Genomic DNA, 24,140 nt, shown 5'->3' on the forward strand with positions numbered 1-24,140 from the left:
AACTGTTCAACGTTTATTTTGTTAAGACTTTTTTGTATGTACATACATGTCATAAACGTACATATTTTTTAGACAAAAGTAAACTGTTAAGATACTTTATTTTAATGGTATATGGAGTTCTTTGTCCTTTACAAAGCAGAAATTAACAAGAGAAGGGAGATAAATAGCTCTTCCACTGCTGCAATAGGAAACAGATGTGTAGCAGAAACTGGTGGGAAGCTCAGAGATGGGTGCTGTCAATTGTTGGGGGCTCCTCCTATAATCCACCAGTGTTAACTCTTAAGTCATTTCACTCCTCTCACTAACCCTTAATGCCTTTTCTCCACACTGAATAAAATCACAAGTCCCCACCATAGTGTACAAGATCTGGCATGAAATGAACCCTTTCCTATCTGTTCCATCTCATTGCCTCTTCTTGTCATTAAACTCCAGCCACCTTGGCCATCTTGATCCTTGAGTAAGCTCTTCTCTAATGCAGAGTGCTGGTTCAGGCCGTCCATCACCCAAATAGATAAACCTAACATGTTCTAGTATTCTTACTCTTCTGTGCACTTACTATAGATGGTAATGTCTTAGCCACCAGTATGAACCCAGCACATAGCAAAAGGCTTGGCATGCAATGAAAGAAGGAACATTTCTTGAATGAATACATATTCAAACAGGGTCTTAAACTTAGAGGAGTCCAACAAAAACTGATATGCCAGGCTGGGGTGCATGGCTCAAGAGGTATGATATGCCAGGCTGGGGGCATTGCTCAAGAGGTAGAGAACCTGCTTAGAAGGCCCTGAGATCAAATCCCAGTACCACCAACTGCCCCCCCCCCCAAAAAAAAAAAGCCAAACTACAGAGAATGAACAGAACAGTGTCAGGTAAGTCTAGCAAGGCAGTTAGGCACCTAATGGTTATGAGGCCTGGGATCTGAGAATTTGGATGGGTGGACTGGAACGTAGTAAGATAAAGCTGGGAAGATAGTAAGATGGAAGGTTGCTTCACTAATCTGGGCAAAGCTTCTTCATTTTTGCTGGCAGCTTGCTCTGGGCTATTCCAGACCTTTATACATTCTTTTGATGTTTGTGGATTATCTATTTTACTGAGAACTCCACAGATCCCAAAACTGGTGTTACTTATATGCTTAGCATCTAGAATACGGTAAAAAGTACAGCAGTTGTCACCAAGCATTTGATGGATGAAAAAACTCAAGGATCAGAGTTTGTTACAGACAGGCTCAGGCTTTGGAGTAAGAATTCTCAGTTCTAATTGAGGCCCTGCAGTTATTAGCTAGCTAGTAATAAACTTGCTGAATTCTCAAAGGCTTTCTCTAAATGATCATATGACATATGGGGAGGGTTTAAGAGAGCTCCCAACACACAGTGAGCCCCCAATTGTTATCAAACTGCAAATTCGCAGGCACACCGGTCTCTTCCCCGAGGCTTTCGTACTGCGAAGTTCCCTGTTGAGAGTCAAACAGGATACCTATGGGGTACAGCAGTTCCAGGTGATATCCCCGTCCAGATAGCACGACAAAGGAACCAACCAAAAATGGCGACTTCGAAGCCATCTGACAGCGTCAGTTACCGGTCACGCTAGCGAAAGATACAAGATGAGTAGGGAAGAAACAGCTAGGGCAGGACTCGATGCTGAGGTAGAAAACGCAGAACTCGCCCACGCCACCATTCAGCCACAAGCAGGAAACGGCACGACGGGCAGAAACAAGCTACAGCTTAATACCGCAACCACGTGTTGTAGTGCAGTCTGCGCCTGCGCAAGCCAGGCGCGCGCCCGCCGGCCGGAAGAGCCGCGCGTTTCCGGGTTGGAGGCGGGGAGCGGTGCCGGAAGTACTCGGGGAGGGCCGCGCAGTCGGACCGGCTGCTGAGACGAAAGCTTCACTGGGGCAGTCTCCGCATATCATGGGGAGATAGACGCTGCTGCCTGTGAGTCTTGGGCCCTGGCAGTTGAGGAAGAAGAGCGGGAGGAGGGAGTCAGGACCCAGACCCACAGTGGGTCAGTGTTTGAAGAACCAGGTTGTGGAGGAGACTGGGCTGTGAGGAATCAGGCTCTTGGGACGGGACTTGAGGGGATCGGGCTCGGAGAAGACGCGGCTGTGGGGAGCCGGGCTCCGAATGAGACTTAGGGAACCGGGACGGATGTGAGTTCTTTGGCACCTGAGGGAAAGCCATCCGAGAGGGACAGGATTGTGAGGACTCGTACTTTTAGGAGGAGAGGGTCGGAACGAAGCGGGGCGTGAAGACACGGGCTCCAGAGAGGTAAAAGTGGAACAGCGAGGACTCGGGGCTCCTAAGAGACAGAAGCGGGACAGCGAAGACCCGGGCTCCTAAGGATTCAGAAACAGGGCAACGAAGACTTAGGTCCCGGAGAGGCAGAGAAGACGAGTTTGGGAGGGAACCGAAGCGGGCAGTGAAGACAGGGACTGCTGTGGGAAAGGGATCGGGACTTGGAGACTCCGAGTTCCTGAGAGCACAGGGCTGTGAGGTCCCGAGCTCCTAAAAGCAGAGGATGGAAGGGGCCGTGGCTGTGAGATCAGCCTTCAAGGCAAAGGGAGAGGAAGAGGATTTGGAAAAGAGTTAGCGATCAATTTTTTTTTTCTAGTATTCTCTGTACCCAGAGTGATAAAGGATGTATTCAGGGGAAGACAACTCCTCGCTGCCTGCTTGGCTTTTTGGCAGGCAGGCTTTTCTTGTGTCAGATACTTAATCTAGGAAGCCCACATGCAAGCATCTTCGTTTTTTGCTTCGTTATTTCGAATCGGATGTGAAGTTACAAGCAGTTTGAACTCAGTTTTATACTTGATAAGTCCATTCCACTCAACCGCGACTGAGCACAGTTCGCTGCATCTCAAATAGAATGTCAGAGATGGAAAGGCAGGACAAGATCATCTTTAAACTCCTGTTTTATTTTTAAGGAGATGAAGGTCCAAAGAAGGCTTAGGACCACAGTGAGACGACGAATAATCAGGTCCTCTGCTGTGTGTGGCAAATAAGAGATGTCTGGCTAATATTTTTTTTTTAAATAAATGCTTCTAGAATATCTACCTTCAAACTAAGGAAGGACATTTTTACCTTTTCTAAGACTTCATTTTGACTTTGGTTACTCTATTGACATAGATACAGTGAATGTCACTTAACCAGTAAGGAAACGTTTAATTGAAGCCCAATGTTATTTATTTTTTTAATAAGCTATTTAGAAAGTCACAAATAAGTAAGTCGTGCCCTATATTTTTAGAACAAGTGTTTACTAGAGGTGGCTGATTTTAGAAAAAGATGGTAAAGAGACTTAGACCAGTCACTTCCCTTCTCCAATAACATCTTTTACTGAAGCCTACTCAGATTAACCAGGCACAGCTTAAGCACTTTCAAGTATTATATCAATTATCACAGCCCCACAAGTTAGGTATCGTTAGTCCCATTGTACAGATAAACAAATAGGTTCAGAGAGATTAACACAGGACTGAATTTTAGTGTCTCCAGTTACATGTGCCTCTAAAACTTTTTCTGCTTCTTTTCCCTTATTTTTTCCAAAAACCAGACTCATATTTCACCCTATTCATGGCACAAGCAAACCATGATGTTATGATCACAGTCATGCTATTGAACTGTATCTGCACAAGTGAGCATGAAGTCTTGATATCTGCAAAAGTTTTTAGAACTTTGATGTTACAGCTTCCCCCTCCCTACTTTTCTGAGAGGACTTCTCTCCATCAGCTTGACCATAAGCAAAGTAGAAGTAATAGTTATACAAAGCATGTCATTGAATTGAAGCACTCCCACCCCCCTTCTTAGGACTCCTCCTAATGTAGAGGACTATAATTTATTTGGGTACTTATGTAGTGTGATATTTGAGGAGAACTAAATTCCTGTGTTTTCACAAAAACATAGATATTCAAGATGGAAAAGAGGAACATTTGTAGAGTTTTTCCTTGCAATAGAGTAAGATACATTTTAATTTTAAATTTAGAAGGCCAAGAAGAGGCAACTTGAAGACCAAGGGCTTAAATTGGATTAATTTTGCAATTAATTGTTAGCATGTACTAGATGTTTGGGCAACTGGGCTAACTTAGTTAAAACTGGTTTTTCCCCAGTGGCTTAGCCTGTACTAGCTTCAAGTTGCCTGTATACAAGTGACCAGAACTTACTTACACCTGGTTGTGAGAGAAAGCATGCCCATGTCACTATTTCAGTGATAGATTAATTAATGTAATTTATTCCTGAGCTAGAATCTGTATCTACATTTGTGAAATATAATCAGTTTCACTTATTTGTAACTATGGCATTAATTGAGTTATTATAATAGGATTTCATAGTACCTGATCAGAAAATTACTGTGTGAGAAATAGAGCAGGTATGTACATAAGACACTAGTTTTTTTTTTTTTTTTCAGTACTGGGGTTTGAACTTAGGGCCTACACACCTTGAGCCACTCCACCAGCCCTTTTTTTTTTTTTTTTTTTGGGATGGGTTTTTTTCAGATTTGGTCTGGTAGAACTATTTGCCTGCGCTGACTTCAAACCTGATCTTCCTCATCTCTGCCTCCTTAGTAGCTAGGATTACAGGTGTGAGCCACCAGCACCCAGCTAAGACACTACTTTTTTTTTTTTTTTTTTTTTTTAATGGGACTAGGGCTGGAACTCAGGGCTTCTTACAAAGAAGATACTTCACTGCTTGACCCACACCTAAGACATTACTTCTGACTGGAGGTCTTCATGGAAAGCCCCAAAATACACTGGAGGCAGTACATCTACAATGTTTAGTCCACAGTGTGAAATAGATGTATTGGAGGTGAACAAATTTTGAAATCTGCACATATTGACTTAATTTAAAATTTATACAGATTGTTAGAGCTGAAAGACACTAGAGTTTGCCTGGTCCAGCTCCTAATTATGAATGTAGAAACTCGTTCAAAGATGGCTCTCTTAATTGGGCATGTAATTGCCTATAATCTTAAGTACTTTGGAGGTAGAAATAGGAGGATGGAGGTTCAAGACAGCCCAGGCAAAGTTACTGAGACCCCATCTCAACCAATAATAAAAGCTGGGCATGGTAGTTGGTGAGCACCTGTCATCCCAGTTACTTGGGAAGTATAAACAGCAGGATTAAGGTTCAAGCCTGCCAGAGCAAGCCTGCCAGAGCATAAAATCCAGACCCTATTAGAAAAATAAAGTAAAAAAGGACTAGTGGCATGGCTGAAGTATTAGAGTGCCTACCTAGCAAGTTCAAGGCCCTGAGTTCAACCCCAGTACCACATATACACACAGAAAAATTCCTCTTACCAGTCTTCTACTGACCACTTACTGCTATCATTTTTTAATTCACTGTTCCATTTTTTAAAAATTTTTTGAGGTAGTATCTCACTATTGTTTCCTAAGCTGCCCTCAAACTCTTAGATTCAAGCCATCTTTCTGCCTCAGCCTCCCAAGTAGCTGGTGGCCCATGCCACCACATAAAACTTTATTTTTTTCTCTTTTTTTGCAGTTCAGAGGATCAAACCTATGGCTTCACATATTTGGGCAAGCACCCTACTACTGAGCTATACCTCCAGCCCTCCCTGTTCCTTTTTTAAAAAATCTCTTATAGAAGCCAGGTGTGGTGGTACACAGTGGTAATCTCAGCATTCAGGAAGCTGTTGTGTTCAAGGCCCTCATGGGCTACATACAGACACCTGTCTCAAAAAAATACACAAATAAAAGAATGATTTGGAGTGCTACCAACATATTGGTAGGTGTATTAGTTAAATAGCAGGATGAGTGAAACCTCTTCATACACTAACTATAACTAAGACTTAGAATAGAGGACATATATAATTTTAGCAAACATGTTTTTTACATTCTTCTAAGTGCTTTAGTTTCATGAGTTCAGTGAATTACCACAAAAATTCCACAAGATACACTTTATTCAGTAAAAGAAATTGAGGTACAAAGAGACTATTAGGTAACTTGCTCACCAACATATAACTAAGTGACGGTATGAGAACTTAAACTCAGACACTGCCACTAGAGTCCATTTCTTGACTACTGTACCGTATTCATTTTTGTTCAGTCAAAATTACCAGTATAGGATCAAACTAGACAAAATGAATATTAGTTTCAAACTGCAAAAAAGAATCCCTGTTTCTGTTGCTTTCTGGTCTTAGACTACAAATAATTGATTCTTGGCCAAGTGCTAGTGGCTCATACCTGTGATCCTAGCTGCTTGGGAAGCTGAGATTGAGAGGATCCCAGTTGGAAACCAACTTTGGCAAATAGTTGAAGGGATCCCATCTCCAAAATAACCACAGCAAAAAATGGCCTAGAGGCCTGGCTTAAGCGGTAAAGCACCTGCTTTGTAAAGCATGAAGCCCTGAATTCAGACCCCAGTCCCACAAAAAAAAAAAAAAGAGATTCTTTTTATTTTATTTAGACTGGGAAATAGGAATTCCTTTAGATACAGCAATAAGCCAGACAGAGAGGAGAGAAACAGCCAGATTGCCATTAGGCTGGTAGTCCCCTTGTCTCTTGTTTTTTGTTTTTTTGGCAGCAGTGAGGATTGAACTCAGGGCCTTAGGCCTGCTAGACAGGCACTCTTACCATTTGAGCCACTCTGCCAGTACTAGTATTGTGTTTAAATAGGTTTCTGGCAGGCCCCAGTAACTTACAGCTGTAATCCCTGCTTCTTGGGAGACAGAGATCAGGAAGATCAAGGTTCAAGGCCAGCCCAGGCCTTGAGTGAGTCCCCATCTTGACCAGTAGCTGAGCATGGTGGCATGCCCTTGTCATCCTACCCATGTTGGAAGCATATATAGGAGGCTTGAAGTCCAGGCCTGCTGGGGCAAAAATGCGAGAACATACTGGAAAAGCTGGGGCCATGGCTCCAGTGGTAGAGCATCTGCCTAGCAAGTGCCAGTCTCTGAGTTCAACCCCTGTTACTACAAAAATGATTAACAATAACTTCCTAAATATTTTTATTTTTTTAAAAAAAAGGTGATTAAAACAATTTGTTCTTTAATACCCTATTTCCATCACTTTTTTTCCCCCACCATACTGAAGATTGAACACAGGGCCTCATAAATGCTAAGCAATTACTCCACCACTGAGCTTCATCCTCAACTCTAAATATTTTCATTTGTAGCTCACTGAGGCATAGACTTTCTGGAGTTACTTGCAAATCTCATAGCATATAATTTCCACATAGGTGCCAGTAAAGGTTAGTTATATAACTTTTCTTTCACATGGCCCACAGTTAATGCCTGTTTTTTACCTATCACTTTTTTCTTTTTTTTTTCAGTGCTGGGGTTTGATCTCAGGGCATCACATTAGCTGGGGAAGAACTCTACCACTTCATCCTTATCCCCAGTCCTGTTTTGACATATCTCTTGACATTGTGAGGAAGTGAGAGTTAGAGATTTAGGTAACCCAAAGGTAACCATGGTACATTACATAATGGAATTCAAGTTATTTGCAGTCACTTCATATTCATATTTGCAGTGCTTGGTAAGTATCATCCACAGTTGGGTTTGATGAAAGTTGTCAGTCAACAGTAATCTGGAAATGGAGTCATTGACCTTTCTGATCAGGCTGTGTTTTCTTATACTTTTTAAAATTCACATATATATTTACATTTTATCTACTTTTTTTTTTTTTTGCTGTATTTATTTTGTAGTTCTGGGAACCAAATGCAAGACCTCAAGTATTCTAGGAAAGCACTTTATATTACTGGTTTTTTGTTTTTCGTTTTTTATTTTGAGAGATAGGGTTCTCACTATGTTACTTAGGCTGGCCCTAAACTCTGGACTCAATTGATTCTCTTGCCTCAGTCTCCCATGGAGCTGGGACTATAGTCATGCTTCACTGTGCAGGCTTAAATATTAACTTTTTCTCTTCTTTCTTTCTTTTTTTTTTTTGGCAGTACTGGGCTTTGTACTCAAGGCCTTGGCTTGCTAGACAGAAGTAGGCAGGAGATCCTAACACTTGAGCCACTCCCCCAGCAATTTTTCTTCTCTTCTCCCCTTCCCTCCTCCCTCCCTCCTCATCCCTTTCCTTTTCTTTTCTGAGACAAGGTTTCTCCTGTATAGCCCAGGCTGACCTCAACAGCAGCTCTTCACCAGGTCCCCATTTACACCAGTTGTTTTACTGAGGATATTGATCTTATCTTCTGTGAAGGACCTCATGGATGTGTGGTATGAGAACAGAGTAGATCCAGACTCTCAGGGAGATGGAGGCCATGGTGTGTGGGTGTGCTGGGCTGGTGCTGCCTGCCACTAGGCAGATGATGCTACTCACTGGATAAAGTGAGAGCCTCTTCACAACTTATCCTTAGCTTCCTCAGAAGGACTGAGCCCTTTGGTGGTAGCTGAGGGAGTTTTATAAGGCTTATTCTTAAAGTGGCTCTAGGAAAATTGTTTGCTTTTGTAACATTAGAAGGACTGTTACCATGTTAATCTTTTCCTGTCCTGACTCTTCTCTAAGTAACATCTGTGGGTAGGAGAGAGAGAGGCATAGGCCACATATAATTAAAAAACAAGTGATCCTATGCTCTGCTGTCCCCATTAGCTGATCTTGGCCAACAAGTCAGCCCAGTTTCTCTTGGTCATTTAACCAGTGCATAGTTAGTTGTTTTTATTAAGTGTAAATCAGAACATAATATCTTGTATTAGATAGTCAGCCAGGCGCCAGTGGCTCAGTAATCCTAGCTACTCAGAAGGCAGAGATCAGGAGGATTGCAGTTTAAAGCCAGCCATTGCAAATGGTTAACAAGACCCTATCTCAATAATACCTGGCACAAAAAAGGGCTGGCAAAATGGCTTCAAGCAGTAGAGTGCCTGTATAGCAAGCATGAGGCCTTGAGTTCAAATTCCAGTACCACCAAGAAATTTTTTAAAAAATTAAAAAAAGACAATGTGTTGGGATAGAACTCAGCAATAGGGACAAGAGTAGGGTAGATAGAGATACACATCCAGGAAGCTAAAGTAGGGCTGGGAATGTGACTCAGGCACCTGCCTATCAGTGCTAAGCCCTGAGTTCAGTCCCCAGTACTGCAAAAATAAATAAATAAAAATCACAGATTGCCAAACTTTGTCAGTCCTGAAAGCCATTGATGTGACATGATTCCTGCAGGTTCAAACCCCATAATTTTGTCAAATTATTTTACAAGCTGATCTTCATCCTTAACAATGGAACACTGTGTGTGTGTGTGTGTGTGTGTGTGTGTGTGTGTGTGTATGGTACGGGGGCTTGAACTCAGGGTCTACACCTGCCCAGCTCTGACTCTTTAATTTTTAATTTAATTTTTTTTAATTTGCTGGGTGTGGTGGTACATGCCTGTAGTCCCATCTACTCAGGAGGCAGAGGCTGGAGTATCACTTGAGCTCACAAATTCAAGACAACACTGGGCAACATAAACACTCTCCCCAAAAAAAGTTTTTAAAAATTGTTTTAAATATTCTTGATACTAGGGATTAAACCCCAGGGTCTTGTGCATACTAAGTTTGTGCTCTACCGCTGAGCTACACTCCCAGCCTCATCATTAATTTTTTGTTTTTTGTTTGTTTGTTTGTTTTGAGGCAGCATCTCACTGTGTAGCCCAGCCTGGCCTCAAACTCATGATCCTCCTGCTTCAGCCTCTTGAGTTCTGGGATTATAGACGTGTCCACAGTACCTGGCTATTTTCTTTTTCTTTTTTTTTTTTTTGAGACAGGATCTCACTCTGTTGTCTAGTGGTCTCAAACCTCTGGACTCAATTGATTCTTTCACCTCAAATTACCTATTACTAGGATTATAAGTATGTGCCACCATGCCTGACACCATCAATCTTTTTTCTTTTTATTTGTAGCAGTACTGGGGTTTGAACTTGGGTCTTCACATTTGCTAGGCAGGCACTCTACCACTTGAGGTACTCTATCAACCCTTTTTTGTGTTGGATATTTTTGAGATAGGATTTCATGAATTATTTTGCCCAGGCTGGCCTTAAACATCAGTCTTCCTGATCACTGCCTCCTGAGTATCTAGGATTACAGACATGAGCAATCAGCACCTGGCCTCCATCAATTTTTTTAATATTCATTTAAAAATTAGTTAAAAATATTCATTAAAATAAAAATATTCATTAAAATTTTAATATTTATTAATGTGTATGAGTCTGGTGTGGTAGCACAAGCCTGTAATTCCAGCACTAGGGAAACTGAGGCAAGTGGTTTGTGAGTTTGAGGCCAGCCTGGGCTACATTGCAAGACCCTAAACTGAAAAAAAGAAAGGAGGAAGGAAGGGAGGAAGGAAAATAGATACTTTTCTTGGTACCCAGTAGTGACAAGGAGATATGTTCCTATGACTCTAGTTTGCCTCAGTCCTGGTTGGTGAAGATGTGCCAAGCCACACATCTGGAATGCTTCTGTGGCAAGGGTGGTACTTGATGCTAGTTGTTCATTTACAGGTAGCTTTTGAAAATGGCTGCCTCTCAGTTCACCGGGCTCACAGCTGTTGCTGATGTAATTAAAGATCTAGACACTCAGATAGCTGTAAGTAAAGTCCTTGAGGCCACTGGGCAGAGCTTGGTAAATGTGCTTCTGATACTGATGACAAAGATGATGTCCACAGAGTCATCTTCATGACTCTTAAGATTTAGGCATCTCAGCTGCTTCAGAATAAGGTCTCTGCATGTACTTACAGATTGCTAACACTCAGAGAAAAATTGCTCTTTATGATAAAGAAGAGCTTGATTTTAACAGTTGCTAAAAATTGTGTTTACTGGGCAGAGCCCTGTGTAGACTCAGGTGTGTGTGTTTTGAAATGGGAAAATGAACTAATCTATTTTCTTAAGCTTTGAGACTGAGTTTTAAGTATATGATTGTGTCATGATTTATTTGAATTTAACATTATTTGATATTTCAAAAATAATGCATGTAATGCTTAAGTAAGTATTCTGTTTATACAGAATCCTCAAAAATGTCTTGCTTATTCTGGTTTATTTTTGTCCATAAGATTCCTCATTTCATTTATTTTCTTCCTTATTTTAATTTTATGGACTATTTCATGTAGCTTTTGGAGAAGAGATGGTTTCTAAATACCAGGTGAGAGCATTCCTTCCATTTTAATGCATAGGTATCAAATGGTTACCATCCCAGATATACTGAAGACCCCTCAAAGTCAAAGTCTGACAAATCTCATCTAAGCTTACTTTCAAAACTCACCCTTTATCATAGGTGTTTCTAGAGCTAATTCTCATGTTTTCCTTTTCTAGTCCATTGGCCTTGGTCCTCACAGCTCCAAAAAGAAACAGGATCTTGATAAGCTCTATGAGCTGAAGTCCAAAGCTCGACAGATTATGAACCAGTTTGGCCCCTCAGCCCTAATCAACCTCTCCAATTTCTCATCCATAAAACCGGAACCAGCCAGCACCCCTCCACAAGTCTCCATGGCCAATAGCACTACAGTGGTAAAGATACCAGGCACTCCTGGGACAGGGGGTCGTCTTAGCCCTGAAAACAATCAGGTATTTTCTTCCTACCCTTTCCTCTCCATAGGCACCTCTTTCTGTTCTTTGAACCAGTAATGCTTTCAGAAATGGCCATCTTAGGCACTGCCTCTTCCTCTCAGTTGAAATAGAAGGTCTTTTTCCCTGCTCTGGAGCTCTAACATTCTTTATCAAATTATACTAGTTTTTATTCTGTGTTGTATGTGGCTGTATATGCATATTTACATATATCCACACCCATATATATTAACACAATACCTTGCATATGGCAGGTGTTACATGTTAGCTATACCCTTGTCATGTAATATAATAAATGGGTTCTTCCTAAAATGAAAATGCTCTTGTCTCCAGTCATTTCTTTTAGTTCATCCAGTGGCTACCATTATTAATTTCTGCACTGATTCCAAAATTTGCTCCTCTCTCTCAACCCCTGATTCTAATTCTACCCTCCAGAGCCATAAAAAATAAGTATAATCCCTTTGCTTGGGTTTTATAGTTTGAGTAGTCATGGGTGGAGGGACTAGCAAAATTGAATGGGGGAAGGTTGGGCAGAGAGAATCAGGAGACCAGCCTATGTCAAATATGGAGTCTAATGAAGAAGAGCAAGAGGTAAAGCTGTAGATAGGATTACAACAGGACATAGTAGGTCTATACTAGAAAGTTTTCATTGGAACTTTTAGGAAGTAGACAATCTTGGCAGGTAGACAACAGGGAGTAACATTAACATAATAATAATTGTCTTAGAGGGATTATCTTGACAGTAAGGAGACAAAAGTGGTAGGAAAGGGTAGGAAAGAAGGTAGACTGGAAGAAGACCAATTCTAAGACTTGCAGTAAATCAAGACGTGGTAAAGGGTTGAATTAGGTAATAATGGTAGAATGGGGAAGAATGGATGGATGTGAGACATCATTAACAATTTTTTTGTGTGTCGGTGGTACTGGGGATCGAATCCAGGGCCTCCTGCATGCTAGAAAAACATTCAACCACTGAGCTACATTAACAAATATTCATTTATTTATCTATTTATTTTTGTGATGCTGAGGATCCAGTCAAGTCCTCATACATGGTAGGCAAGTGCTGCACCACTGAGCTACAACTCTGGCTCCTCTCCTGTAACACAACACTTCCTTTATGAAAGAGGGATGGTAACTATGCATACTCGTACAGTATTTAGTTATACAAAGATGAACACATGTTCACTGCCCTCACAGAATTTTTAGACTATTAAGTCAGACATGGCACGTTTATAAATATGGACAGTGATAGAAGGGTGCATAGTGCACAGAAGAGGTCAAAGAAGAAGTGCTTGCTTTACCTGGGTAGGCCAGTAAAGGCATTAGAAAGGAGTACCATGAGTTGAGCATGTGGGAAGAAGGGAGGAAGAACACGTCCATAGGCAACAGGTATGAAGGGTACAGTTTGTCAGAGAATTGCAAACTGCTTAATGTAGAGGGGGGTAAGAAAGCGATGAGGCTGAAATAAACTATCTAACTTTTGGATGCTGGTCTTTCTTCCAAACTACTGCTTTTGTCCTTCCCTGGGATACTTCTGTCTTGAGAGTATAGTTTTAGGACAATACCACCGAATAGGCCAGATTGTGAACTCTGGAAACTTGAAACTAACCCCAGCAATTTGATTACCTTTCTTTAGTATGGGGTGATGGTTGTTTTGCCTCCTTACTCACTGAAAAATCTTCCCCCAATTAACTTTAGGTATTGACCAAGAAGAAATTACAGGACTTAGTAAGAGAAGTGGACCCTAATGAGCAACTGGATGAAGATGTGGAGGAGGTAAGGTGGGTTTGGGTACCTCAGACACTGTGTGCTTTTTTTGGAGACAGGGTCTCATTATGTAGCCCAGGCTGGCCTTGAACTCAAAATATTTTTGCCTTAGTCACCTGAGTGCTGGGATTATAGGCACAAACTACCACACTGACTTCTATCTTTTTGGGCTTTTTCACTTCAGTTATTTCTTCAGTAAGGTCTTGTGTTTTTGCCTGGGTCTGGCCTCACACTGTACTCACTCCTACTTATGGCCTCCTGCATGACTGGGATGACAGACATAAACCACTGTGCTAGGCTTATTTATTGAGATAACATCTTGCTAACTTTTTGCCTGGACTGGCCTCAAACTGTGATCCTCTTGCTCTCTGCCTCCCAAGTAGCTGGAATTACAGGTGTGAGCCACTGTGCCTGCCTCATTCTATGTCTCTTTTGACATTTAAAAAAAGACATTTTATGCTATTTTGATTCCACCCTTTTATGATCTTTTTTCTCTTCTGGATTTTCATGTAATAAGTCTTTGTGTTTTTTTCATTCACTGTTCTGAGGTATTGGAGGCCTTTCTTTCTTTTCTTTTTTTTTTTTTTGGTTACAGTTTTTTTTTTTCCCCAGGAATGGGGTCTGAACTCAGGGCTTCATGTTTGCTAGGCAGGCACTCTACCACTTGAGTCACTATGCCAGCCTCAAGGCACTGGGGTTTGAACTCAGGGCCTCATGTTTGATAGACATTTTGGTTATTTCTTCTTTTTTTTGGCAGTACTTGCCTTTCACTTACTAGGCAGGCGCTCTGCCTCTTGAGCCACTCCACCAGCCCTGGTTTGTTGGGACAGGTCTTGATAACTTCTTGTCATAACTGGTCTTGACCTCCCCATCTCCTGAGTAGCTAGGATTATAGTTGTGGACCACTGGGCTGGGCCCTTGTTTTTCCTTCTTAGCTTTTATGAGTAATGTTACTGTAAACATTCACATACAAATCTGTTTTCCTTGTTTTAAAAATTTGTGTGCAAGTTTTTTTTTGTTTTTTTTTTTTTGCAGTACAGGTTTGAACTCAGGGCCTACACCTTGAGCCCACTCCACTAGCCTTTTTTTGTGAAGGGTTTTTATTTTTATTTTTATTTTTTTATTTTATCATTTTTACATTTACTCACATGTGTGTACATTGTTTGGGCCACCTTCCCCCCGATCCCATGAGTTTTTTCTAGATAGGATCTTGAGAACTGTTTGCCCAGGCTGCTTTCGAATCTCGATCCTCCTGATCTCTGCCTTCTGAGTAGCTAGGATTACAGGCTTGAGCCACTGGCACTGGGTTATTTTGGATTTTTTTGTTGTTGTTGTTTTTACAGTACTGGGGTTTGAACTCGGACTTATGCTTGGTAGGCAAGCATTCTACTACTTGGCCACACCTCTAGGCATCCATTCTTAAAAAATGAGCCACTAAACTGGTTGTGTTGGCATATATCTGTAATCTCAGAATTGCAGGGGTAAGGTAGGAAGAATGTGAATTCAAGACCAGCTTGCACAACAGTCAGATCCCATCTCAAAACAACAAAATAAACAAAAAAACCCCAGTTTATTGGAATCTCATATCCATTGAGTTTTTTTATCCTATTTATATTGCCCTGTGGATTTATATTTTTTTCTTTCACTATCATTTTATTGAGCTTAGGTTTTGATATTCTATGTTCAATCAGAAATCTTTTCTGTAGATGGTGTCCATTTGATTTCTATCAGGAAGATGACAAGGAATTAATGGTGCAGCAGAGCAAGCAATGCTTGTATCTATACAAACATCTATGTGGCTGTAAATTTAGCTGGTTTATTTCTGTTTTGATATGCTATGTTCAATCAGAAATCTTTTCTGTAGATGGCGTCCATTTGATTTCTATCAGGAAGATGACAAGGAATTAATGGTGCAGCAGAGCAAGCAATGCTTGTATCTATACAAACATCTATGTGGCTGTAAATTTAGCTGGTTTATTTCTGTTGGTCAGCAGAGAAAGCCACAGGAAATGTATTAACTCACCAAAATTTCCACTTTTTCATGTAGATTTTTATCTTCAGAGTTCTAATCTTGCTCCTCATATTCTGTCCAGTAATAATTGATAGTAAAGCGGAAAGCCCTCAGACAAGGTTTAGACTCAACCCTTGAGGTTGACGACTGTTTCTGCTGCTTTCTATGTACAGGGCTATGAGCAAATTGGTCTTCCTGATTTGTAGCATTTTCCTCTAGACACTGAAGATAAAAATCCATGTCCCAATTTCTTTGCAGGAGCATTATAATGACTAAGTAAGAGAATGAGAATGGAAATACAAGTTCTTTAAGTGACTGTGAGTGAAGAATTACATCAGTCCACTTTTGTTTTCCTGTCTAATTCAGAAAAAAAAGTATGGAAAGGAAGAATTGTGCAGTTGATCTCTACTGAGTAGAAAGAGCAGAAAATAATGCTCAGAATAGGTTGTGCTTAAGCTGGGTAATGAGGTTTTTTTTGTTTGTTTGTTTTGTTTTTGTTTTTGCAATACTGGCGTTTGAGCTCAGGACCTACACCTTGAGCTGCTCAACCAGCCCTTTTTTGCTATGGGTTTTTTCCAGATAGAGTCTCTTGAACTATTTGCCAGGGCAGGTTTTGAGCCACAGTCCTCCTGATCTTTGCCTCCTGAATAGCTAGGATTACAGGTGTGAGCCACCGGCTGGGTAATGTTTTGATTGTCCTCCTCATTCCTCATCCCTGCCATAACCCAAATGCTGATTCCAGGCCTACTAATAGAAGACCTAACTAAAAAGGGCTGGGGATACAATGTAGCTCAATGGAAGAGCACTTGCTTGGGTTCCATCCCCAGCACTGCAAGAAAAAAAAAAAAACCTGACTAAATATGTGATTCCGGCAGAAAAACAGTTGTCCCAGCAACAGGAGCCTAGCCTGCCAATGTCATGGTTACTCTCCCCCACTTTGCCTTCTGCAGATGCTGCTGCAGATTGCTGACGATTTTATTGAAAGCGTAGTGACAGCCGCCTGCCAGCTTGCTCGGCATCGCAAGTCCAGCACCCTGGAAGTGAAAGATGTCCAGCTACATCTAGGTATGTGGTCTTGTTTTTATGAAGTATCTCCATGATTGCTCCTTCAGGACTCAAGGAAAGCAGAGTCGGAGGAACCTTTGTGCCAGGACCAGACTTTTGGGTCCTGGGATTAATATATTCATTCAGGAGCAGCACTAAATAGAGGACAGAATCATTCTAGTACTGGATTTAAACCACATTCTTCCACTTTCCAGATGTATCACTTTACCCTTTCTACTTGATTTCTCTTAGAGCCTTTTTCTTCATTTGTAGAGTAGGGATCATAATATCACTCTTATCCAGTAATTGTGAGAATTACAGATTATGTTTGTAAAGTGACTGCCATAGGGCATGGCACAAAGTAAGTGCTTAGTAATTACTACCGTTATGTCTCTACCATTGAAATGAAACTGCTCCTCAGGGCTGGGACTGTCGCTCATTGGTAGAGCACTTGTTTAGCAAATTCAAGGCCTATATAACACTTTGTTTCTCAGTATTCCCTTGTGGTTTTGAACCTATTTATGCATTTTTTTCTAAGAAAATTACACTCACAGTTGGGCCTAGAGGCTTATGTCTGTAGTCTCAGCTCTGGGGAGACTGAGGTAAGAAAATTGTGAGTTTGAGGCCAGCCTGGGCTACAAAGTGAGTTCAAAGCCAGCCTGAGCTAGCTGTCTGGTGAGACCCTGCCTCAAAACACACACATGCACACAAAGAAAATTGTAATTATGATCTATAAACACTTTGAATTCTTCTGTCCCACTCAATGGACATTAAATTTGAGCTTGTTTTTTTCTGGGAGACACCTACCACTGATAACCATAATCATTTGAAAAGAGCAAGCCCACTTCTGCATGTGTTATAATGTAACCAAAACAAGGAGGAAAGTCTGTGACTACAAAGAGTGCCAGCCTAGTGAATGAGGCAGAAAATATTAGGAGATTTAGTGCAAATCAGCCCATGACAGAGTATTGACAAGTTTTCATCCCAATGTCAAGAAACCGTTGCTCTGATAGTCTAAGTAGAGTAAGTAACACACTTCTGGCTAGCACTGCTGGTACTGACAACAGAGAACAGATATTCCAGCTATCATATAACTACCCCAAAGCACTGGCTTGAAACAATAGCAGGAGTTAAGGGTGTAGTGCAGTGATAGGACATTACCTAGCATTTGGGAGGCCCTGGGTTCAATCCCCAGATCACACTAAAAGAAGCAAACAAACAAAACTGATAACAATTGTTAGCTGGGTGTGGTGGTGCATACTTGTATTCCTAGCTACTTGAGAGGCTAAGACAGGAAGATCACTTGAGTCTACAAGTGTGAGGCTAGCCTGGGCAACTAGCAAGACCCCAAGTCAAAAAACAAAGCCAGCTGGTCACTGGTGGCTCATGCCTGTAATCCTAGCTACTGGAGAGGCAGAGATCAGGAGGATTGCAGTTCGAAGCCAGCCCAGGCAAATAGTTCACAAGACCCTAGCTCGAAAAAACCCAACACAAAAAAGGGTTGGTATTGTGGCTTAAGATGTATGTCCTGAGTTCAAGTCCCAGTATCTCAAAAAAAAACAAAAACAAAGCCAGGTGCTGGTGGCTCAAGCCTATAATCCTAACTACTTGGGAGACTGACACTGGGTGGATCACAGTTTTGAGTTTTTTGGTAATTTTTTTATTAGGATATAGTCCTTATACTAGGGGATTCCTAGTGACAATTTCGATTAGACTTATATTGTACATTATTTACACTTCCCACATCGCCTCTCCCCCTCAGCCACCTCCCCACCCTGGATCATGGTTTGAGGCCAACCCAGGCAAAGAGTTTGTGAGACCCCCTCATCTCCAAAATAACAAAAGCAACATGGACTGGAGCCAGGTGCCGGCGGCTCACGTCTGTAATACTAGCTACTCAGGAGGCAGAGATCAGGAGGATCGTGGTTTGAAGCCAGCCCAAGCAAATAATTCTCGAGACCCTATCTTGAACAACCCATCACAACAAAAGGGCTGATGGAGTGGCTCAAGGTGTAGGCCCTGTGTTCAAGCCCCAGTACCGCCAAAAAAAAAAAAAAGAGAAGTGGAGTTGTGGTGCAAGAGGTAGTTTTGCAAGCCCAAAGCCTTGAGTTCAAATCCCATTCCCACCAAATAATAAATAAATTTTGTAAAACAAATTTTGTTTTCTGTGCTTTAGGGGTACTAATAAGGAGGGGGAAAGGGGTCCATATGTACATGATTTGGAATAAGTCAGGAACCATATTTTATGCCTGGGATCTCAATATCTGAGGGAGTCTTCAGTTGAAGTAAATCAATAATATGGTACTTAGTTCTTTTCTTCTTTAAATGTAATCTCATTTCCTTGTTATTAATCAGGAGATAGGGTAATATGCAAAAAGAAAAAGAGGGGTCCACAGGTAAATCCTTTTGAACAGAGACTTACTCCCTAATAATCCTGTGTAAGTTTGATTTTTTTGTATGTATGACTGGAGTTTGAACTTGTGCTCTACCATTTGAGCCATACTTCTAGTCCATTTTGCTCTGGTTATTTTGAAGATAGGGTCTTGCAGACTATTTGCCCAGCCTAGCCTTGAACTTCGATCCTCCCAGTAGCTAAGATTGCAGGCAAGAATCACCATTGCCCAGCAAATTGTGAAAATTGGATATGTTTAAAGTACATTGCACCTTTATTTGTGGGAGCACAATATTATGGAGCTGTAGAGTGGATTTACTCTACATTTATCCCAGACGCTGGTCTGGGATATACATATGTCATTGAATTCCTAGCCCCTCCGAGGTGGTTATTAGTATTGTTATTATCATGTAAAAGATGAAGAAATTGAGATTCAATGACATATAGCTGTACAGTAAAGCAGCAGAGCAAGGCTTTGGCTCTTTTGTTGGTGGTACTGGGGTTTGAACTCAGGACTTCACACTTGCTAGTCAAGCACTCTATCACTTGAGCCACACCACCAGCTTTTTTACTGTGGTTATTTTTAAGATGCAGTTTCATTTTTTGATCATGCTGGCCTAGACTGCCATCCTCCTATTCATGATTCTCCCAATACCTAGGATGACAGGTGCATACTGCCATGCCCAGCTTTTTCTGAGAGGTGTCACGAGAGGGGTCTAATGAACTTTTTGCACATGCTGTCCTGGAACCACAGTCCTACCAATCTCAGCCTCCCAAGTAGCTAGGCATGAGCCACAAATGCCCAGCTGGCTTTGGCTCTTAACTCCAGGATGCTAGGAATGCCTTTCTATCCCTCATCTTTGGGTTTTCGAGAGATTACTTTGAGTATAAGAAAGAAGTAAGACAGCTGAGCAAAGAAATGACTTTATTTACTGGGGACTGGTGGCTCAGCCCTGTAATCCTAGCTACTTGGGAGGCAGAGATCAGGAGGATCGCAGTTTGAAGCCAGCCCCAGGCAAATGGTTTGTGAGACCCTATCTCAAAAATACCCAACAGTAAAAAGGGCTGGAGGAGTGGCTCAAGTAACAGAGCAAGTATGAGGTACTGAGTTCAAATCACAGTACTGCCAAAAAAAAGAAGAAATCATTTTCTGTGGGTTAGATGAGCTGTTGAAATCCTTAGGGCTCAGCACTGACAGCTTCAACTAATTTACCCTATTTTTCTTTTCCTTCCTTCCTTTTTTTTTTTCGTTGTTGTTTTTGAGATGAGACCAGGCATGTTCAGGGTGGTATGGCTGTTAGACAGTTGTTTTTGAGACAGGATTGGACTATGTAGGCCAGGCTGGCTTGGAAGTCCAGTTCTCCTGCCTCAGCATCCCGAATGCTGGGATTATAGTTATGAACCACCACACCCTTGCTTTTACCCTTTTTTTGTTTGCAAGAGGCTCAGATTGTGTCTTTTAAAACCTTGGAGAAGTGACATGCAGTTTTCTCATTTGTATTCCATACAATCGCTCTGTAGGGTTAGTGTTAGTAGAGTTGATACCTAGATTCATCCTCCTTGATGCTTGCTTGCACTCCTGACGCTGCCTTCCTGGTACCCTTATCTCTGTGCTGGCTTCTTCCTTACAGAGCGACAGTGGAACATGTGGATTCCAGGATTCGGCTCTGAAGAAATCCGACCGTACAAAAAAGCTTGCACTACAGAAGCTCATAAACAGGTGAGGAGCCACCAGAGCCCTGGTGCTCTTGAACCTCACCTTAGACTGGATGCTCACAGCTTCCTTCTAGGAGGTCTCACTTCCCCCACACAGCAAGCTTCACTGTGGCCCAAAGGTCAGAGAAGACAGAGGCAGCAGCAATCAGATATTTCTTGGTGCTGTGCTGTTCCCACATGGGCTCTCAGTTTTTTCTCTTAAGCTCTGATGTGTCACTAAAGCTCTTGATTCTAGGCCCTTCTGATATGGATGGAGCTCATCCCTGCACACCTCCTTAAACAAATCTTCTTTGTTGCTGATTTGAACACCCTGTATGGCCCTAGGAATCCATAGGGCAGGTCGAGGAAAGCAGAAATATACTGTACTTGAGCATCCTGGCTTGTGTGCCAGCTTAACCTTTGTTCTCAGCCCCTCTTAACAAGGAACCTAGGGGAATTGTGAGAATACTGCTGCTGCTGTGGCACAAGTTGTTCCTGTCATTGATCTGTCCAGTAGCAGTGTTGACCTCTCTAACAAGGCTGCTATCTTTTTTTTTTTTTTCAGTACTGGGATTTGAACTCAGGGCCTACAACTTGAGCCACTCCAAGCCCTTTTTTTGTGATGGTTTTCTCAAGATAGGGTCTCAAAAACTATTTGCCCAGGCTGGCTTCAAATCCACACTCCTCCTGATCTCTGTCTTCTTAGTAGCTAGGATTACAGAAGTGAGCCACTGGTGCCCAACTTCTTTCTGTCTTAATTTAACTGGCTACTCTGATTTGAAAAGTGAGCTGTTTCCAAGCTTGATAGACTGGGCAGTCCTGGATGAGTGTCCCTTGTGTTTCCATGGCCTGGTATCTCTGCAGTGAGTGTTTACAAAGCTTACGGAGGAAGCTCTACCAGAATGCTGTCAGTAGGCTAAGTCAGAGGTTCACTGTTCTCCAGAAGGGAGTTTCTCTATACTGCCACTGTGACTCCCCTCCCAAATTACCCACTTTTCAGCCCTATTTATTTGGTCAACAAATAGCATAATGTTGGGACAATCTCTTGATAAGAAAGAGTGAGCAAAGCAAGTTAGTAATTTGGCAAGTGGCTGGGAATTTTTACTAAAATGGAAACACATGAACTGAAGGTGTCCATGATGGGCTGTGCTAGGTGTCTTGTTTCCCTCCACTGCAGGTCTTTGGGTGTGAAATATGTGGCGATGTGTCAGAAATTGAGGCCCTTTCTCTATTTTCTCTGTTTCCACAGAAAGAAGAGATTGGGGTGGGGAGAGCATAGAAAACACATGCTTGCTGGCCTGTCCCTTTTTGCCCCAAAAGACAAGATCTGTCCCCTTCTGCATTTAGCTTTTTTGCCATCCTCTATCCTAGAGTAGGTTGGGAGTTTTGGTTGGTGAAATAGGCCTACTGGCCTATCTGACATCTCTCAGAGCTCCGCAAAATTCTCTCTGTTTAGAAGGAGCCTGCTGAGCTGTCCTGTGACTGTATATAGGTCCTCAAGGTTCCAGCCTATAGTGTGGACCATGCTGCCAGCTAGCTGCATGTCGATGGTCCAGAAAGCTTCTTTTTTTTTTCTGTGGTAGTGGTATAGGAGTTTGAACTCAGGGCTTCACGCTTGTGAGGCAGACACTCTACCACTTGAGCCACGCCTCCAGCCCTCCAGAAAGTTCTTGACTCTAAGCTGTGTAACTGTTTATTTTTCTCTTCTTTCAGAGAATGGCATTGATCCGGAAAACAACCAAGAAATAACACACGGAAAGGTCAGGAAATGGACAACAATGTATTTGGAGATACTTGAGCTGAGACCTCAGCCATCTCATTCTTGGAATTTTTTTTTAAATGCTTTACAGAGAAGCATATATTTTTTATTAACAGTGCAGCAATATCTATAATGACTGAGATGATCTGCCAAAAGAATAAAGCCTCCTACCCTACTTCTGGTCCCTTTTCCCTGCCGTCTCAACGAGGAGCATTATATCTTCCAGAGAAGATTTTATTTGTGGTTTATTATAAGTGATTGAATATGGGACAAAGCATCATGGTCTTGGGTGAGACAGTATTAGCAGGATTTGTAGAGGGTTTTGTTTCCTCCTCTTTTCCCGTGTTCCCTGTACTTTGTAATGTCAGTGTTTATATGAACATGAATTTGATTTGCTTTTCCAGAATAAAGAAGTTATTAATTGAAAGACACAGGGTGCATGGCTTACAGCCTTCAAAATGCCAGAGGGAGTCAGAACAAGCAAGGCTGGACAGAGCTCTCTAGTCAGCAGGTGGCAGCACTGGCATTGATTTCTGCAGTTGAGAAACAGGGATTTTTCCATTGTTTTACTGCAAGGGAGGATACCAGCAGCAGGAGTTTGAGTCCAGGTTCTCCACCATAGGCAGGGTGATCTCTCACCAGTCCCAAGCTGAACAGGCATCCTGCTTTTGTCAATGTCATTGTACCTAAGATCCCTTTTTGACCTCTTCTGGAACACCTAGAGAAAGTTGTGTTCATCCTTGGCCCTGAGGAAGAATGGATGTATCTTTGGGAAAAGGCCTGTCTGTTCTTAGTTGTCGGTACCCCTGACCCTGGTATTTCCACCATTGTACAGAGAAAACCAGGGCCCATCCAGATCATATCCTTCCATGGCATCATCCTTCCCTGGACCCAGCACAGCCCTTGTGGATTTTGAGTGTTCTCTGGGCTTCAGGGAGGATAGCTGCCCAGTGAGGGGTCACCGCCAAGGTGCATCCACCTTGCCCTGCTTTGGTCCTTGGCCTCCTGAGGCTTGGCCCAAGATGGAACCCTGCTTTTCACTCCCTTGCACTCTTTTTTTTTTTACAGTACTGGGGTTTGAATTCAGGGCCTAAACCTTGAGCCACTCCACCAGCCCTTTTTTGTGAAGGAGTTTTTTGAAATAGGACCTCAAGAACTATTTGCCCTGGCTGGCTATGAACTATGATCTTTTTGATCTCTGCCTCCTGAGTAGCTAGGACTACAGGCATGAGCCACTGGTGGCTCCCTTGCACTCTTGAATTGAGCCCCACAGCTCATAGATCTGTGGGATGAGCAGCTGAAAGACTGTGCTGATGTTATTGTTGATCTTGACTGAGGTTTCAACATAGTGAGCCTGCAAAGGGGCAACCTCCTACTCCCCCTCCCCTGGCGTCACCTGATGCTTAGCCCACCAGGTCTCTCTTGTGACCTACCTCCAGGGTGAGGATGCTGAAGAGTTTTAGCTTTCTCCAGAACTTCCTGCTGCCATGGGCAATGCTGTCAAAGGATGTTCTGTTGGTGACATCAAAGCAAGAGGCTCCAGCTGAGTTCTGATAGCATGAGCAGGTTACTGACTCGGCAGCCAAGAAAGAATCCAGAATTACTTTTGAGTCCTGCATTGAGGACAGAAGGGAACGGGGAACTGGGGAAATGTGAATGAAAGAGCTGAGTAGTCAGAAGACTTCAGATCAGCCGTGTGACAGGTAGGTGGCTTCCTCTATCACAGTCATATTGTCCTATCTGCACATTGAGGGGTTTGTCCATTCATTCAGCCAGCCGTTATAAGCTGTGTCTATGCCTGTGCTAGGTAGGGGGCTACAATGATGAATAAAAACAGATTCAGGAGCAATCCTGCCTTTGGAGAAACAGATGAGCCACAAGGGAGATCTCAGGCTGGGGGCGGGATCTGGGAAAGTAGGGAGAAATGCTGGGTGAGCCTAGATTTGAGGGATCCAAGCGAAGGAGCTGGGGGTTTCTTCCAAGGAAAGACCTGCATGTTCA

General features: G+C 42.3%; 1 protein-coding gene across 2 annotated transcripts; it reads left to right on the forward strand.

Annotated features, from left to right (window-relative positions):
- The first annotated feature begins 1,805 nt into the window (after nt 1-1,805).
- Taf12 (TATA-box binding protein associated factor 12) lies at nt 1,806-22,566 on the forward strand. 2 transcript variants are annotated; one of them, XM_020158510.2, is made up of 7 exons: nt 1,820-1,931; nt 10,416-10,500; nt 11,223-11,474; nt 13,170-13,247; nt 16,200-16,314; nt 20,317-20,405; nt 22,094-22,566. In XM_020158510.2, exons 2-7 carry the CDS (start codon nt 10,429-10,431, stop codon nt 22,127-22,129), a joined length of 642 nt encoding a protein of 213 aa, XP_020014099.1. In that variant the 5' UTR covers nt 1,820-1,931; nt 10,416-10,428; the 3' UTR covers nt 22,130-22,566. The 2 variants fall into 2 exon arrangements, with proteins under 2 accessions (XP_020014100.1, XP_020014099.1); XM_020158511.2 differs by lacking the exon at nt 10,416-10,500 and having other exon boundaries at nt 1,806-1,931.
- The last annotated feature ends 1,574 nt before the right edge of the window (nt 22,567-24,140 follow it).

The sequence above is a fragment of the Castor canadensis genome, chromosome 7 (assembly GCF_047511655.1).
Source record: "Castor canadensis chromosome 7, mCasCan1.hap1v2, whole genome shotgun sequence".
NCBI classification, from domain to species: domain Eukaryota; kingdom Metazoa; phylum Chordata; class Mammalia; order Rodentia; family Castoridae; genus Castor; species Castor canadensis.